The sequence below is a fragment of the Bufo bufo genome, chromosome 3 (assembly GCF_905171765.1).
Source record: "Bufo bufo chromosome 3, aBufBuf1.1, whole genome shotgun sequence".
Classification (NCBI taxonomy): Eukaryota; Metazoa; Chordata; class Amphibia; order Anura; family Bufonidae; genus Bufo; species Bufo bufo.
The window spans coordinates 456341252-456359328 of NC_053391.1; the positions used below are offsets into that span (position 1 = coordinate 456341252).

Sequence of the window (18077 nt, forward strand, 5' to 3'; positions counted from 1 at the left end):
CTGGCAGAGGAGCCATCTTAAGAAGGTCCTCATATTGTAAATGTTTAAGCAGCCGTAACTAAGGGAAAAACTCAAGCAAAACAGTGGTATGTGAAGAAACTAAAGATTGCTTTAAGCATAATGCTGCAGCAGCAGTAACATTTGCTAAAATTGATTTTTTGATAAAAACATGACAGTTACTCTTTAAAGTCTCTTTCGGACTAATGTTCCACTACAAATAAATCTGCCAGGGACGTGATGTGAACATTGCCTTAGATTGCTGGAATATTCTATGGAAATCGGGGGGGATGAGACAAGTGTTGTCTAATATGTATGAGTACCTTTGTTTCACATTTGGGCATTCATCTTATATGAATTCCAATCTTTGCCCTTGTACATGTAATTCTGTGCAAACAACAGAAAGGATATAAGAGCTGTGGAGATGCCAGTGCAAACACCCATTGCAAAAGACCCACTGAATATGCCAACGAAAACACCAACAGACTTGAAAAAGGCAGCTGCATCAAACGTGTGCGAGTTCTCACCGGTCGGTTGATATGCCATTATAGACCTAGGAGGAAACCAAATTTAAGTTTTTAGAAACACCGGCGGGCTAAAAAAGTGATCCCTGATGGATATGACTGCACTTGATAAATTAATTCCTTTGCCAGTAGTAATTTTAACAAAGCATATTGTATTTGCAATAGTTCAAGCTCAGTTCACACTGGTGTCATGGTTTCATCTCCATCCTGTCTCCCACAGTAAAGGGGTTGTCCGCTTTCTACACAAATTTCAGGAATGCCATATACCGACATGTAATGCCATAACAAGGCATCAGATTTTATACTAAGGGCTCATTCAGACGGCCGTATGAATGAGTCCGCATCTGTTCCGCAATTTAGCGGAACGGGTGCAGACCCATTTATTTCAATGGGGCAGCAAAAGATGCTGACAGCACACGGTGAATGATGATCCGCAAAGCACTACGGCTGTCTGAATGGACCCTAAGACTGGTATTTGTAACGTCAGTCTTCGTATATCTGCCCAACTAAGCAATGATAATACAATAGTGAAAAAAACAGGAAAACTATGAGAAAATAGATGATAAAGTGCTGGCAAATATAAGAAGCAATAACAAGGACAAGCGCTACAGTGCTGAAGAGCAATGATGTTAGCAGGAACACATCAGTCCTATTTGTGGCATCCATACATGAGCAAGAATAAATGCTGTATACCAGACCTTACCAAACAGTGATGTAAAGTGGCCCAAAGTATATCGCTGTTAAAATGTGCCGCTTCTTCAAGGCTTGCTTTTAACCCATGGCTTATTAAAGATCAGATGTATTTTTGCAGGTATTTTCAGGTGTGCACAGTGTTTTTGTATGTGTGTCTTGGCGTTGCATGCACATTGAACCCTGACTTTTTCTATATATTCGCTGTGCCCGTCTCTTATGCCTCATCCATATGGTTTAATAAATTGCATTTTTTACATTTATGGCGACAAATATAAAATTGTCAATAAGTCCACCAGATTTTTTTTTTTTTTTTAAGAATGTGTCTGCAACTCAAGTCTTTACAAAACCCCATTCACATCCTGCAGAAAAAAAAATAAAAAAAAAAACACTACAAAGATCTGGGGACCAAAGATTTTACTCATGGTACTGAAGTCCGCATCACAGTCCACGGATTTTGAAAATGGAATTGCCGAAACTGCACAGTGCAAACACGCCCTTAAAATTATTAAGAAATGTTAATATCTCCTATTGCCCTGCTTCTCCTATCCTCTGTACCGCTGCAGCGATGATGTCATCTTCTTGGCTGCTATACCGCATGTGACAGCTGCAGCCAATCACTGGCTTCAGCAGTATATGCCAGTCACATGTGGCAGGATATGGGCACATCAGTGCTGCAGCCATACAAATAACACCCGGGGCCAGGAGGACCATAGCGGTGGAACTGAAGTAAAAGGAGGTTTGAATCAGTAAGTATAACACTTAAAAAAATAAAAATAAAAATATAACCCCTTTCCCTGCCATTTAACAATTTTTTCTTTTTTAACTCTGCCATCCCAATTCAACCCTTGTAAAATAATGTATAAGAAATAATACTCACGAAGACAACACAATGGCTACCGCATCATTAAGCACACTTTCCCCAAACAAGAGGGCATACAAATCCACGTCTGCACGCAGGTCATTGAATATTGCTAGGACTGTCACTGGGAAGAAGCACAAGACAATGAAGAATTAGAGTACAAAACATGCAGATACATAATGCATTGCAATAAGTTATTTGTATGAACATGTATTTTATTGCATGTAAATAAAAAATGATGTTTTGTTGAACTTCTATTTACTGTCAAACATTAAAAGCGGCATCAATATGCTGCAAAGGAAATAGCAGCAGTAATTCTCTGGCAGCCTGGATCTGCTAGCATTTTTCAGTATGCTGCAGACACTAAGATGCAAAAAAGCTAGAGAAAATAAAAGGAAGGTTTGGTATCAATATTCAGCATCATACAGCAAAGCGGAGTTCGGACATCTGGATGAATGGAGGAGCTCTCCTGGGGAACTCACTAAGCATGTGAACAAATATCTGGAATGTTTATCTTCTATTACTGTATTTCCAGATGTTGGAGGGGATGCTAATACTTAAAAACTGTAGTACAATACAACAAATGCTAAGGTACCATGGAAAGCGCAATACCTGGGTCTGTCGCGGAGATGATGGCTCCAAAAAAGAGACAGTCTGTGTAGAAAAATTTACCATTCAGCTGACCCACAAGCGTCATTAATTTCACTACTCCATACATGAGATTTCTGGAACAAACAATAAAAGCAGTCATTTATTTGATCAAACGATTCATAAAAAAAATAAAAAAATAAAATAAAAGTACCATACTTAATATACCAAATATCAGTCATCACAATGAGATGGGAATTCCTATTTAGTAAATGCATATGCCTTGTCTCATATACAGTATGTGACATTTTATATATTATTATTTACCACTGTATGAAATTTAATAAGATAGAAAATACATTCCATGTGGGGATCAGGTGCTCAATCATCATTCAGAACGTACGTATGTTACTCCTGACCATCCTGTACTTAATTGCCTTTGCTCATTCACAAAAAAATTTTGGGATGTCTAATGTACCTGAAGTAGTCGATAGGAATGTTAAAGGTTTACCTTCATAGGCTTGAAATATTAGGCTGTGTAGCGCTGGGAAACTCCCGGACGAATGCACCAAAAGCAGCCGAAGTACAGTACACCGTACCTCCAGCACAAGGCCCCAATGCAATGTGAACAGAGCCTTTAAACAAGGTATTATTTTCATATGCAAAAGAAAAAACAAACACTCTACAAATCTTTTCATGTAGATTTATAAAGAGTCTTTGCTTGTATTAAAAACGTATAAATTAAAAATATACAAACAGGATTGTCATCCATGTGCTGCGGCTGCCTTTAGTGCTAAAAGAGGCAATAATTGCTCTCTGTGCTGTAATAAACATCATCGTACACACTTTTTTGGCACTGCTGTGCCCCAGGAATTAAAGGGTTCATCATTATTATTTACTAAACTTTAGAGCAGACTACACATTTTTCCTATGTAAGAAAACCAAAACAAAATAGAATAGCTCCAACTCTGAACAAAAAGGCCGAAATATTGGGGAGAGACTGAAAAATAATAAGATAGACCTGTAGAATACAGCATCCCAAACATAAACCTGTGCTCTGGGGATAAAGACCCAGAAAAACCACAGTAGTGGAAGGGTTAATCATAGTTCCCAATTCTTTAAACATCCCTCCCTCTAAAAGGAACCCGTCAGCAGTGTTTCCGTCCTGAAACTACTGCCATGATGCCTTCATCCTTGACCGCCGTTTTGCTGACTTCACATAGGAAAACGCACTGCTCTGCCGGACCACTGGTTTCATCATTAGCGGCTTCTTCCAGGCGGAGCAGTGTGTTTTTATATTTGGAAACTTACTCTCATTATGTAATTTTAAGTCAGTAAAATAAATCACTCATCTATTATGCTGGAAGCATTCGGCACTATCTTTCTGCCCATCTGTGATTAGATCGGGGCAGGTTTGTGAAAGTGAAGCAGAGTAGAGTGGTTCGTCTGAAGGCGGTTTTATGAATAGAATGGAATGGAGGAATATACACCTTGGACTTATTCAGGAATCACCAGGAACTTTGAACGATCTATATGACCACTGTAGAATATCAGCTAAGACTAGTTTCACACTAGGAACAGCCTGCCGGAGCGCATCCAGCATAGCCAGGAACAGCCGGAGCACCACCAGGCCCCACTGACTACAATGGGACCTGGCGGGGATCCCGCCTGTTTCCGGTATTAGTGCAGATATTTGGCCAGACAAATAGTGCTGCAAAGAGCAGTTTTTGTTTGGCTGAATCCCAGCACTAATGCTGGAAACAGGCCGGTACCCCACCGGGTCCTATTATAGGGAAAAGTATTATCCGGCTATGCTGGATATAATGAAATGCGGCAGGCTTTTCCTGTACTGGAAACGCCTGTCAGAACAGTTTTGCGCTTGTGTAAAACTAGTCTAAATGTGAACAGCTTAGGATATTAACTTTGGGCCACAAAAGCATCTAAACTGCGCCTAATTTTGTTGGTTATGAGCGATAGGTAGTGGGTGTGAATTGGTTTATACACAGGGGCCTACCAGTTTCTTTACCCGTTTTCACCTGGTTTGCTCTGAACAGTAGAAAGCAGTGCAATATCCCATTTTTGTTTCATAGTTATATTTATACCGTAGAGTGCCATTTATACCGTAGAGTGTTTTATAACTTCACCTTCTCCCTCCTATTAAAATTAAACTTTTCCTGGAAGGCAGGTCTAAAATATTTGTGAAAAGTAAAAACAACAAAAAAAAGGGAACCTCACTGGAATATGACCCGGCCTGCCATACCACCTAGCTACTCAATATAATTGATAATAAATGGACGGTTTCTCTACATTAGTATATCCACATTTATTATTCCCTAATAAAATATATATAAAATGTCATGCTCTATGCATACATACAATAACAAATTAAAATAAACCAAAATATAAAAATCTAGTGTATAGTCGAGGTCCTTCTATAGCAGTGGTTCTCAACCTTTCTAAAGCCGTGACCCCTTAATACAGTTCCTCATGTTGTGGTGACCCCCAACCATTAAATTTTTTTCCTTGCTACACACTAACTAATTTTGCTACTGTTATGATGACCCACCAAAAACACGCACAGACACCAATGCACCAAATGTTAATTCAAATACACAAGTATTCATTCATAACCACAGAACTTTAGCATAAATACAAAATATTTGTAAACCAAATAAATAACTTTAAAATAATAAACAACAAATACCCCCTAAAAAATAAATTAGTGGTGCTCACAGTACCCCCCCCCCCCCCCAAAAAAAAATAAAAAAAATTTAATCTGTGGTGCTCAGGGTACCCCTCAAATAAATAAATCAGAAGTGCTCAGGGTCCCCCAAATAAATAAATCAGCGGTGCTTCATGTCCCCCCAAATAAATTAAGCCTTGCTCAGCCAAATAATTAAAATAAAATTAGCCAGGCTCAATTAAATCATTGGTGGCAGTGGTGCTCAGCGGCGGTGTCATTAACGAAAAAACTCGGACCTCAGCAGACAGGCGGCCTGATTTACTCGTCCAGACGTCAGGCTCCTTCAAGCACAGGCAGTGATAGGACATCACTTCCTGTGCGCGAGGATAAGGGGCCGCTGCCGTTGTGCGGGCGACCCACAATAGGAAGCCTCAGACGACCCCCCGGAAAGGGCCGATCGACCCCCAGGTTGAGAACCGCTGTTCTATAGGCTTATGTCGCACTTACACAAAAGATCATTACATTCCACAGCAGTGTAAGACAAGTTGATACAATGTCTTATTAATACTTTCTTATTCTAATGTTCTTATTTCATTTAAAGTACCCTATGTAGTATGCAGTTATAATAATATGGAAGTTGTATGGTCACTGTTTGGATCTGCAGCACTACTGTTGCGCGCAAAAGTTCAGCAATATATGATGGCAGTTGTTCGTCAATTCATATAGAATGCGCAATAATTGTCAGGCGGTTACGTCGCTACCGCCCAACACATTCAACAAATGCTGCAGTTATTGTGCGGAGTGATCAAGCCGAATATGTTGGTAACTGCTTACCGGACCTACGTGGCTGTATTTCTATTCTTTTGCGGAGCTCTTGTTATCCTTCCTGCATGTGCGCTAGTGCCGGCACTGTCTTCTGGCGCATGCGGGCTTGTCGCTTTGTAACGCGGACTTTGATTTTTAGTTGCGAAGAATGGATGCAGAAATTCGCACTCCATGTGTACCGCTGTGGTTTTAATATTGAAACCACAGCGGTACACACGGAGTGCGAATTTCTACATCGATTCTTTGCAACTAAAAATCTGCAGCTGCGGACAAGCATAGGAATTCTCTATATAGTGCTGGCGATGTGCGGTGTCCGTGTTTTGCGGTCTGCAAAACACTACGGATGTCTGAATAGACCCTTAATTTGTTATTGTATGTATGCATAGAGCATGACCTTTTATATGTATTTTATTAGGCAATAATAAAAGGTGGATATATTAATGTAGAGAAAGAGGCCATTTATTATCTAACCTATTGTTTACAAGCACTGTAACATTGTGGCAGTGGTCTCATACCCAGCTCAGAGGACAGGGTCCCTCTAAAATACATATAATGGGCCCAAATACACCTCTCTAGGACAATTCTTTCAAGAACGAAAAACCTGCAAAGCAAAGGCGGCTAAATATAGGACAGCTGCTGGTACACGTGGCGCGGGAGACACAATATCACGGCACAAGCAGGGATTATTTTCAGTACATCATCCAAGTCTTCACACAGCTATGACTCACCCAATGATAAAACACGAGACTGCCGTGCCAAAGAAAGCATAGGCGAGGATGGAGCCAATGTTTCTGAAGAAGTGGCGCTGGAATAAAGGAAGAAACAAGTAGGACTTTAGGAACGGTTTTTATGTATTACATACTGTATATTAGGAAACCAGACTTTACAGTGACACGGTGTGCGAATTGTTCATGGGCATTCTTATCAAGGAGACTACAACTTAGTATGTTCATAGAGTAACTCCAGCATTGGGTTAGGGCGGCTCTCATAACACCAAATAATTATGGCCTAGCTGAAGAAAATAAGAAAAATCCATTGAAATGCACCATACGCTCTAAGATAGGATTAATGAAAGTTACAGGCCCATAATCTAAAGGCCCCTTCACACGGGACAATACTACAACAGATTGTCGGGAAGGCGCGACTCTACTGCTCGCTGGTGGAGGAGACCGCTGCATTTACATCTCCTCCAGAGTATGGGGAGGAGTGATCGCTAATGCCATCGCTCTTCCCCATACCGACTCTGGCAGGAGATCGTGTTTACACAGCACGATCTGCTGCCGGTGAACGATCATTTTTGCGTTCGCAGAAGTGATCCGATTACCCAATGAACGAGCGTTTCACTAACAAGCGTTCCTATGAACTCTCGGCCCATATAAAGGGCTCTCAAGTCCAAGTGTTATCACCTAACCAACCCAGCCATGACCGCATGAGTGCTCCTGTCCCTCTGTCTCTCTCCGAGGACCAGGGCATGTGCAGTAGAAACGTACCTAGTCCACTCTCTACCTGTGCACTGTTCATCCAAAATGAAATATCGGCGCGTGTGCTTAAAACAAATCTAAGGAAGCATTCATACGACCGTATCCGTTTAGTGGACCACAAATCACATCCACAAAACACGGATACTAGCCATGTGCATCCCCGACTTTCTGTGGGCCCTACCTTAGAACTGCCTATTCTCCTCTGTAAAGCAGACAAGAATAGGACACGTTCTATAATCTGCAGAACGGAAGCATGGATGCAGACAGTACAAGGATAACATCCATTTTCTGCAGCCCCACAGAAATGAATGGGTCCACATGCGATCCACAAAAAATACGGATTGGATGTGGACAGAAAATACAGTCGTGTGAATGCTCCCTAATACTGCAATATATTGATATTTCATCCTGGACAAACTATAGACAGGGAGATCATGGGCTAGGCAAGTCTCTACTGTGCATACCTCAGTCCTTGGATTCGGAGTATGCGCAATAGAGAAAGAAGGATGGAAGCGGGCATGGATTGGTTAATCCACCCCGGGGCGTGACGTCACTTGTATGTGCTGCAGCTCTTGTCTGGGAGAGATGTAATTGTTTATGTTCAAGGCAGTGAGTAGAGAACACAGAATTATACCAGAATTGAAAGTTAGGAAACATATTGCCATTTAGGCCCCTTTCACACGGGCGAGTATTCTGCGCGGATGCCATGCGTGAGTTGAACGCATTGCACCCGCACTGAATACCAACCCATTCATTTCTATCGGGCTGTTCACATGAGCAGTGATTTTTACGCATCACTTGTGCGTTGCGTGAAAATCGCAGCATGCTCTATATTCTGCGTTTTTCACGCAGGCCCCATAGAAGTGAATGGGGTTGCGTGAAAATCGCAAGCATCCGCAAGCAAGTGCGGATGCGGTGCGATTTTCACGCACGGTTGCTAGGAGACGATCGGGATGGAGACCCGATCATTATTATTTTCCCTTATAACATGGTTATAAGGGAAAATAATAGCATTCTGAATACAGAATGCATAGTAAAATAGCGCTGGAGGGGTTAAAAAAATAATAATAATTTAACTCACCTTAATCCACTTGATCGCGGAGGCCGGCATCTCCTTCTGTCTCCTTTGCTGAACAGGACCTGTGGTGAGCATTCATTACAGGTAAAGGACCTGTGGTGACGTCACTCCGGTCATGACATGATCTTTTATCATGGTGATGGATCATGTGATGACCGGAGTGACGTCACCACAGGTCCTTTACCTGTAATGAATGCTCACCACAGGTCCTGTTCAGCAAAGGAGACAGAAGGAGATTCCGGCCTCCGCGATCAAGTGGCTTGAGTTAAATTATTATTTTTTTTATTTTTTTTTAACCCCTCCAGCGCTATTTTACTATGCATTCTGTATTCAGAATGCTATTATTTTCCCTTATAACCATGTTATAAGGGAAAATAATACAATCTACAGAACACCGATCCCAAACCCGAACTTCTGTGAAGAAGTTCGGGTTTGGGTACCAAACATGCGTGATTTTTCTCACGTGAGTGCAAAACGCATTACAATGTTTTGCACTCGCGCGACGCCCGTCTGAAAGAGGCCTTAGGCTACTTTCACACTGGCGTTTTGGCTTTCCGTTAGTCTCAGGCCTTCTTCACACGAGCGTGACTGATTAGGTCCGGATGCGTTCAGTGAAACTCGCACTATTTTGCAAGCAAGTTCAGTCAGTTTTGTCTGCGATTGCGTTCAGTTTTTTCGGCGCAATGCGTTTTGATGCGTTTTTCACGCGCGTGATTAAAAACTGAAGGTTTACAAACAACATCTCTTAGCAATCAGTGAAAAACGCATCGCACCCGCACTTGTTTGCAGATGTAATGCGTTTTTCACGCAGCCCTATTCACTTCTATAGGGCCAGGGCTGCGTGAAAAACGCAGAATATAGAACATGCTGCGATTTTCACACAACGCAGAACTGATACGTGAAAATCACCGCTCATGTACACAGACCCATTGAAATGAATGGGTCAGGATTCAGTGCAGGTGCTATGCGTCACGCATTGCACCTGCGCGGAAAACTCGCTCGTGTGAAAGGGGCCTTAAACTTCTTCAGATATCTATCACATTTTATCCTTCCCGTTTTTACCAGTCTTATGAGAAATGGGTGGAACATTATAATGGAATCAGATAAAATGCTAACACGTAGCTTAACCACAAAATATAAAATACTAATGTCTTATCACGAGTCACCAATGGGACACACCCGGTATGGGCGTAACGGGACGGGGGCGGTACGCGACGCCAACTAAGCACTAGATGGCAGGGGGCCTGGCCATATCTACCCAGCATCACGGGCACGCCCATTGGAGGCGTGAGCTGGCCACAGGTCCATGCCTCACCTAAGCATGGAAAGGGAGGGGTGGGACTATATCCGGCCTGCTCCATCTCTCAAGGGCGGGCTATTTAAACCGAACAGGTTTCTCTGCTTGGAGACCTCACACACAGGACCAGTGAGGCACCACTATCTGTGAGTTCCTTGGAGAACTGGGGGCTGATTCCTCCCACCTACAAAAGGTTGGTTTCTGGCCCTACCTGGCATTTAATCCCGATTATCATTTATGTCTCAAACAGTGTATATGCGGGCTATGGCTGGAGTGACAGTGGACATACGACTATCTCCACAGACAGCCTGGGCCACCCCTGGCCGCTTTTGGACACGCAAGTAGTATCTTGTTACTTGTTGGCCATGATATCACACATGTCATCACACATATGTGACTGTTTGTAGGAGGTTGTCACTCTGATTATTTATATGGGAATCATTTATGCTCACGTACGCCTGGATATCTATGTGGACATATACCCACACTGGCGAATGACTCTCTCTTCGAGTATATTCCATAGGCCCCTTGATGTGGTCCCTGTGTTTGATTATTTAAAGCTATTAGGTGATTGAACGTAATGCGACCAGTGAATGATCTGGTCTAACGGTGTCATCATAATTGAGGACCCTGCCAACGGTTTGGTTTCCTTTTATTGATGCCAAATAACAGCATTGTACTTTGATATATGTCCCCTGAGGAACCCGACAATCAATCAGGGTGAAACGCGTTGGGACACTGGCACCTGATTGCATACTAATACATGCAGTGCTTCTGGTGCCGTACGTGTGTATATACATCTTAATTTATACACTGGTATGTACAAATGTGAACGGCGACTCTGGGTGTATTGACGTCGCACATTGATTCTGGTGTGTGGGGTCTACACAGTGATATCGTCCATTTGATGCTGCACATTCATAGATAGCCACACCTGTGGCTGCCTGTGCATCCTTTATGACATTTATTGTAGGCAACTTTCCACCCACACCACTGAGCATCTATGAGTGGGGTTGGCTTGTTGCTTCCTATACTGTTTATCTATACTTGTTTTTTTGTTTTGTGAACCTAGAGCAGGCCCCACAGTAGGGATCCATTAGGATTACAGGGTCTATTCAGGTTTCACAAGGAGGTTCCAGAACACGGGATCGTCCTTATCAGGGCGGCTATTCCGTTCATCGGCAGGGCTACCTAGCCCAGGGCCAGGAATAGGGACAGATCAGACTCAATTTCTGTCCATTCCGTCCATCTCTGACCCGTATTTGTGGACGATTACAAGTATTATCTTCCATGTCATCAAGGATATATCTTCTTTTTGTTCTTTTCTATGTATGTCTGTGGGAGTTTGTTATTTTATGTCTAAATTAGATTAAAGGCTACATTTTAAACAGGTCGTTCCCTGTGATTACATTTATTGGATTATATACCACCTGTGGTTATTATTCCCTCTGACGGGATATCGTCTTAGCTGTGATTACTTATCACGAGTCCCTGTAAGGCTACTTTCACACTGCCGTTTTGGCTTTCCGTTTGCGAGATCCGTTCAGGGCTCTCACAAGCGGTCCAAAACTGATCAGTTTTGCCTTAATGTATTCTGAATGGAAAAGGATCCGCTCAGAATGCATCAGTTTGCCTCTGATCAGTCTCCATTCCGCTCTGGAGGCGGACACCAAAACGCTGCGAAACTGAGCCAAACGGATCCGTTCTGACACACAATGTAAGTCAATGGGGACGGATCCGTTTTCTATGACACAATCTGGCACAATAGAAAACGGATCCGTCCTCCATTGACCTTCAATGTTGTTCAAGACGGATCCGTCTTGGCTATGTTAAAGATAATACAAACGGATGTGTTCTGAACGGATACAGATGTTTGTATTATCTGAACGGATCCATCTGTGCAGATCCATGACGGATCCGCACCAAACGAGAGAGTGTGAAAGTAGCCTTATGCGGAGTTCACACGGGCGAGATTTCCGCGCGGGTGCAATGCGTGAGGTGAACGCATTGCACCCGCACTGAATTCTGACCCATTCATTTCTATGGGGCTGTGCACATGAGCGGAGATTTTCACGCATCACTTATGCGTTGCGTGAAAATCGCAGCATGCTCTATATAGTGCGTTTATCACGCAACGCAGGCCCCATAGAAGTGAATGGAGCTGAGTGAAAATCGCAAGCATCCGCAAGCGAGTGCGGATGCGGTGCGATTTTCACGCATGATGACAGTCTATTCACTGTATTATTTTCTCTTATAACATGGTTATAAGGGAAAATAATAGCATTCTTTAATCCAGAATGCTTAGTAGGTGGTCAATTAACCCCTTGAGGACACAGCCTTTTTACACCTTAGGACCAGGCCATTTTTTGCAAATCTGACCAGAGTCCCTTTAAGTGCTGATAACTTTAAAACGCTTTGACTTATCCAGGCCGTTCTGAGATTGTTTTTTCGTCACATATTGTACTTCATGACACTGGTAAAATGAAGTCAAAAAAATTATTTTTTTTGCACCAAAAAATACCTATTTTAACAAAGATTTGGAAAAAATTTGCAAATTTCAAAGTTTCAGTTTCTCTACTTCTGTAATACATAGTAATACCCCCAAAAATTGTGATGACTTATCATTCCCAAAACAATTCAAACATAAAGTAGACATATGGGGAATGTAATTTTATTGTTTGGGGATGTTATAAGGCTTAGAAGTTTAGAAGCAAATCTTGAAATTTTTCAGAAATTTACAAAAACTCAATTTTTAGGGACCAGTTCAGGTCTGAAGTCACTTTGCGAGGCTTACATAATAGAAACCACCCAAAAATGACCCCATCTAAGAAACTACACCCCTCAAGGTATTCAAAACTGATTTTGCATACGTTGTTAACCCTTTAGGTGTTGCACAAGAGTTATTGGCAAATGGGGAGGAAATTTGAGAATTTCATTTTTTTTGTCTAATTTTTCATTTTAACCCATTTTTTCCACTAACAAATCAAGGGTTAACAGCCAAACAAGACTGTATCTTTATTGCCCTGACTCTGCCGTTTACAGAAACACCCAATATGTGGCCGTAAACTACTGTACGGCCACACAGCGGGGCGTAGAGTGAAAGGTGCGCCGTTTGGTTTTTGGAAGGCTGATTTTTATGGACTGGTTTATTTACACCATGTCCCATTTGAAGCCCCCTGATGCACCCCTAGAGGAGAAACTCCCTAAAAGTGACCCCATCTAAGAAACTACACCCCTCAAGGTATTCAAAACTGATTTTACAAACTTTGTTAACCCTTTAGGTGTTGCACAAGATTTAATGGAAAATAGAGATACAATTTCAAAATTTCACTTTTTTGGCAGATTTTCCATTTTAATATTTTTTTTCCAGTTACAAAGCAAGGGTTAACAGCCAAACAAAACTCATTATTTATGGCCCTGATTCTGTAGTTTACAGAAACACCCCATATGTGTTCGTCAACAGCTGTACGGCCACACGGCAGGGCGCAGAAGGAAAGGCATGCCATATGGTTTTTGGAAGGCAGATTTTGCTGGACAGTTTTTTTTTACACCATGTCCCATTTGAAGCCCCCCTGATGCACCCCTAGAGTAGAAACTCCAAAAAAGTGACCCCATTTTAGAAACTACGGGATAGGGTGGCAGTGTTGTTGGTACTAGTTTAGGGTACATATGATTTTTGGTTGCTCTATATTACACTTTTTGTGCGGCAAGGTAACAAGAAATAGATTTTTTGGCACGTTTTTATTTTTTGTTATTTACAACATTCATCTGACAAGTTAGATCATGTGGTAATTTTATAGAGCAGGTTGTCACGGACGCGGCGATACCTAATATGTATACAATTTTTTTTATTTATGTAAGTTTTACACAATAATTTAATTTTTAAAACAAAAAAAATGTTTTAGTGTCTCCATAGTCTAAGAGCCATAGTTTTTTCAGTTTTTGGGCGATTATCTTAAGTAGGGTCTCATTTTTTGCGGGATGAAATGACGGTTTGATTGGCATCTATTTTGGGGCGCATATGACTTTTTGATTGCTTGCTATTACACTTTTTGTGACGTAAGATGACAAAAAATTGCTTTTACACCGTTTTTATTTTTTTTACGGTGGTCATCTGAGGGGTTAGATCATGTGATATTTTTATAGAGCCAGTCGATACGGACGCGGCGATACCTAATATGTATACTTTTTTTTTAATTTATGTAAGTTTTACACAATGATTTCATTTTTTAAACAAAAAAATCATGTTTTAGTGTTTCCATAGTCTAAGAGCCATAGTTTTTTCAGTTTTTGGGCGATTATCTTGGGTAGGGTATGATTTTTGCGGGATGAGATGACGGTTTGATTGGTACTATTTTGGCGTACATGCGACTTTTTTGATCACTTTTATTACCTTTTTTGGGAAGTAAGGTGGGCAAAATTTCAATTTCATCATAGTTTTCTATTTTTTATTTTTATGGCGTTCACCGTTCGGGTAAAGTAACATAACCGTTTTATAGATCAGGTCGTTACGGACACGGCGATACCAAACATGTGTAGGGAATTTTATTTTTTTCATTTTTAATCAGTGATAAATGTGATTTTTGATTTTTACTTTTTTTTCACTTTTTTTTGACCCAGACCCACTTGGTTCTTGAAGATCCAGTGGGTCTGATGTCTGTATAATACAGTACAGAATATATATTGTACTGTATTTTACTTACACTGAACAGATCTATGCTTTTAGCATAGATCTGTTCAGCACCATGGACAGCAGGACGCCTGAGAGGCGTCCTGTTGCCATGGGAACCTTCCCCGTCTGCTGAGAACTTCGCAGACGGGGAAGGGTAAGCACAGGGCTGAGGGGGGCTCTCTCCCTCTCCCATCGGGGGGCTGCAAAGGCACAGCAGCCCCCCGATTGGAGAGCGAGGGAGCTCCCTGCGCTGTTAACCTTTTCCATACAGCGGTCCGTACGGACCGCTGTATGGATAGGGTTAAACGGCTGACATCGCATCGCAGATGTCAGCCGTTTATACCAGGGTGCCAGCAATGTGCTGGCACCCTGGTATACCCACTAGAAACCAACGATTATACAAGGGGAGGCGGGCGGGGGATCGCGATCCCGCCTGCCGCACCGCCCGCCTCCCGCACCGCCCACACTGCCCGCAACCCTCCCCCTGCACCTCCCGCCACCATAAAATCATTCGGGGGTGCAGGGGGGGGGGGTTAATAAAACATTATTTTAGGCATATAAAGTTTCTGATCCCCGCGGTCAGGGACCGCGGGGACCAGAAACTGCAGAAATCGCAGCAAACCGCAGGTCTGAATTGACCTGCGGTTTGCCGCGATCGCCGACATGGGGGGGGGGGGGGGGTCACGGGACCCCCCCGCGCATTTAGCCTAGGTGCCTGCTCAATGATTTGAGCAGGCATCGGGTTCCGATCACTGCCGGCCGGGCGGCAGTGATTGGAACAACACATGACGTACCGGTACGTCATGTGTCCTTAAGTACCAGGACATCATGACGTACCGGTACGTCATGTGTCCTTAAGAGGTTAAGGGGGGAAAAAAAAAAAAAATAAAAAAAAAAAAAAATTAACTCACCTCCTCCTCTTGATCGCGTAGTTGCCGATCTCTTCTTACTTCTTTAATCATGAGCTGCCGGCTAAAGGACCTGTGGGGGCGTCACATCACATGGTACATCACTGTGGTGATGGACCATGTGATGATCTCAGTGACGTCACCACAGGTCCTTTGACAGTTCTCGAAGAAAGAACAGGACACCGGCAGCTATGCGATCAAGATGAGGAGGGGAGTTCATTTTTTTTTATTTTTTAACCCTCAATTGACCTTCTACTAAGCATTCTGTATTAAAAGTATGCTATTATTTTCCCTTATAACAATGTTATAAAGGGAAAATAACTACATCTACACAACCTTGAACTCAAACCTGAACTTCAGTGAAGAAAGAGTAGAGGGCCACAGCAGCATATCCAAATATCTTCTTTATTGATCAGTCACCGCATGACACGGCATAAAAATAGCAGCAACGTTTCGGCTAAGGTTAGCCTTTGTCAAGCAGGAGTTCGGGTCTGGGTACCACAGTCAGTTTTTTATCACGCGCGTGCAAAGCGCATTGCACCCACGCGATAAAAATGGAACCCAATCGCAGTCAAAACTGACTGCAATTGGGTACCTACTCGCGCGGGTTTGCCGCTTTACACCCGGGACGCATCCTGAACAAATCCGTCACGCCCGTGTGAACTCAGCCTTACACAGCTACAAATTAGTGACCAATCCCTTTAAGTCACTGGGTCACTTTGTTATGAGGTCATTTTAGTAAAATCACTCTTTGCATCTTCAGAGCAAGCCAAGGGCGAGGGGCAGCTCATGAATATCAAGTACTCCAGAGAACATGAGCAACAATGAATAGACTTCAGCATTGACTACATAAAAAAAACTACCCCAGCAGTGGAATCAGGGGTCTCTTTCTAGTTTATGCTGCTCTCAGATAAGGCAGAACAAACCTGGTGACAGATTCATTAAAGCATAACAACACTTTCATTTTCCATAAAATCAGTAACACAAACCTAGGTAGGAAACTTTGCAATATAGGTTATTATAGAAAACTGCTTCTTTCTCCACTTATCAGACCCCTCAACCCCTCTACCTTGCATCATGCTCTGACTATTCACTCAATATCAATTTGGATCATATTGTAGCTGCTGCACAGGAGACGCTGACATTTCTAGTAAACTTTCGAATATCTAACCCTCATGCTGGGTTCACAGCAACACTGCTTATTACTGCTGTATGTCATTTATGCTGATGTGTGCGTTCGCTCTAGTCTCTTGATTTGTCATTACTTCCTATAATGCTTCATACTAACTCACCCAAGAGTCTGTACAAAGTGTATGTACAATGTTTTCACTGCTTCTCTATCATTGCTGTGTACGGTAGAAATCAGAACAGATAATGCAAACACTGTCTGGAGCGGAGTTCATGAAAACACTGACAATTAGATATGGACCCTGACATAGTCGTCAGATATATTCTTGTTATTCCTGTCCACACAGCTTACAAATGCATTTCTATACCACAAAGTATGAAATATTACCCTCCCATCACTACACCACAATTGTGAAATCTGCACATAAAAATATACAGTGTCACTTCCTTTATGTCTGGAAACACTGTGCAAACAGAAAAACCACCCTTGGTATGCACAAAACCAACCTTATCGGACCAGCTGGTACCTACCAACCGAGAGATCTTTACAAGACCACTGAATCCCAGCAGGTCTCTCAGCTTCCATGTCAAATTTTCTGGCACAATTGTCCGGGTGTTCAAGATAGGTGATCAATGTCTGATCGGTGGTGGCCCCACTACTGTCACCCCACCATTCGGCTGTTTGAAGAGTCCATGGCACTCTGGTAAGTTTCACGGCCTCTTCCTAGACCAGGGACTTCACGCTCACCAGTCACATGGCCTACTTGCAGGCAATCCATTCAAGTGAATGGGCTTAGGGCTGCAATACCAAGCATGGCCACTATACAATCTACAGCGCTGTGCTTATTTTGCTGGGAGGAGGCGGTAGCCCTCACTGAAGCACCACAGCCTCTTCACACAGTTGATCGGGTGCAGGTGTCAGACCCCACTGGTCAGATAGGTTCTTAAATTAGTATCACTATATAAAAATGATTTAATGTCATATAAATGAGCAATGTGATTTTATATGCTCATAGGATTCTTATTTCTTCCTGTTCTTCTATACTTCACAACCACTATTCTAACCAGCATAGCGGGCAGGTATTATTACCGGGAGGCCCAGCAATGGATAGGGTTTGAGAACCTAATTCTGATGTACCCTTTTCCAGTTTGCTTACCATGTGACCATAAAATAAAAGTGGAAGTCACAGTGCCCCCATAAATGCCAGCCATGCAAGCCACATGACTGTGTGATAGATGCCTGAAGCCCAGAATATTAATAAAAAATAATGTAATCATTATCATGATTGATAATCATTAATATTATTAATATAAACCAAACCCATTTAACCTTGGGAGGATGAA

The 18077-nt window shown here is 42.4% G+C and overlaps 1 protein-coding gene across 3 annotated transcripts in view; it reads right to left on the reverse strand.

Moving 5' to 3' along the window:
• SLC9A7 (solute carrier family 9 member A7) overlaps positions 1 to 18077 on the reverse strand; it is a 111566-nt gene that overhangs the window by 47443 nt on the left and 46046 nt on the right. For all 3 annotated transcript variants that reach the window (XR_005777659.1, XM_040425146.1, XM_040425145.1), the window contains exons 4-7: positions 6898 to 6974; positions 2686 to 2798; positions 2092 to 2197; positions 409 to 550 (exon numbers count right to left, since the gene is read on the reverse strand). Coding sequence is in view for 2 of the 3 variants with exons in the window: in XM_040425146.1 (XP_040281080.1) it covers positions 409 to 550; positions 2092 to 2197; positions 2686 to 2798; positions 6898 to 6974 (438 nt within the window). In the remaining variant the exon portion in view is untranslated. The remainder of the gene's footprint in view (positions 1 to 408; positions 551 to 2091; positions 2198 to 2685; positions 2799 to 6897; positions 6975 to 18077) is intronic.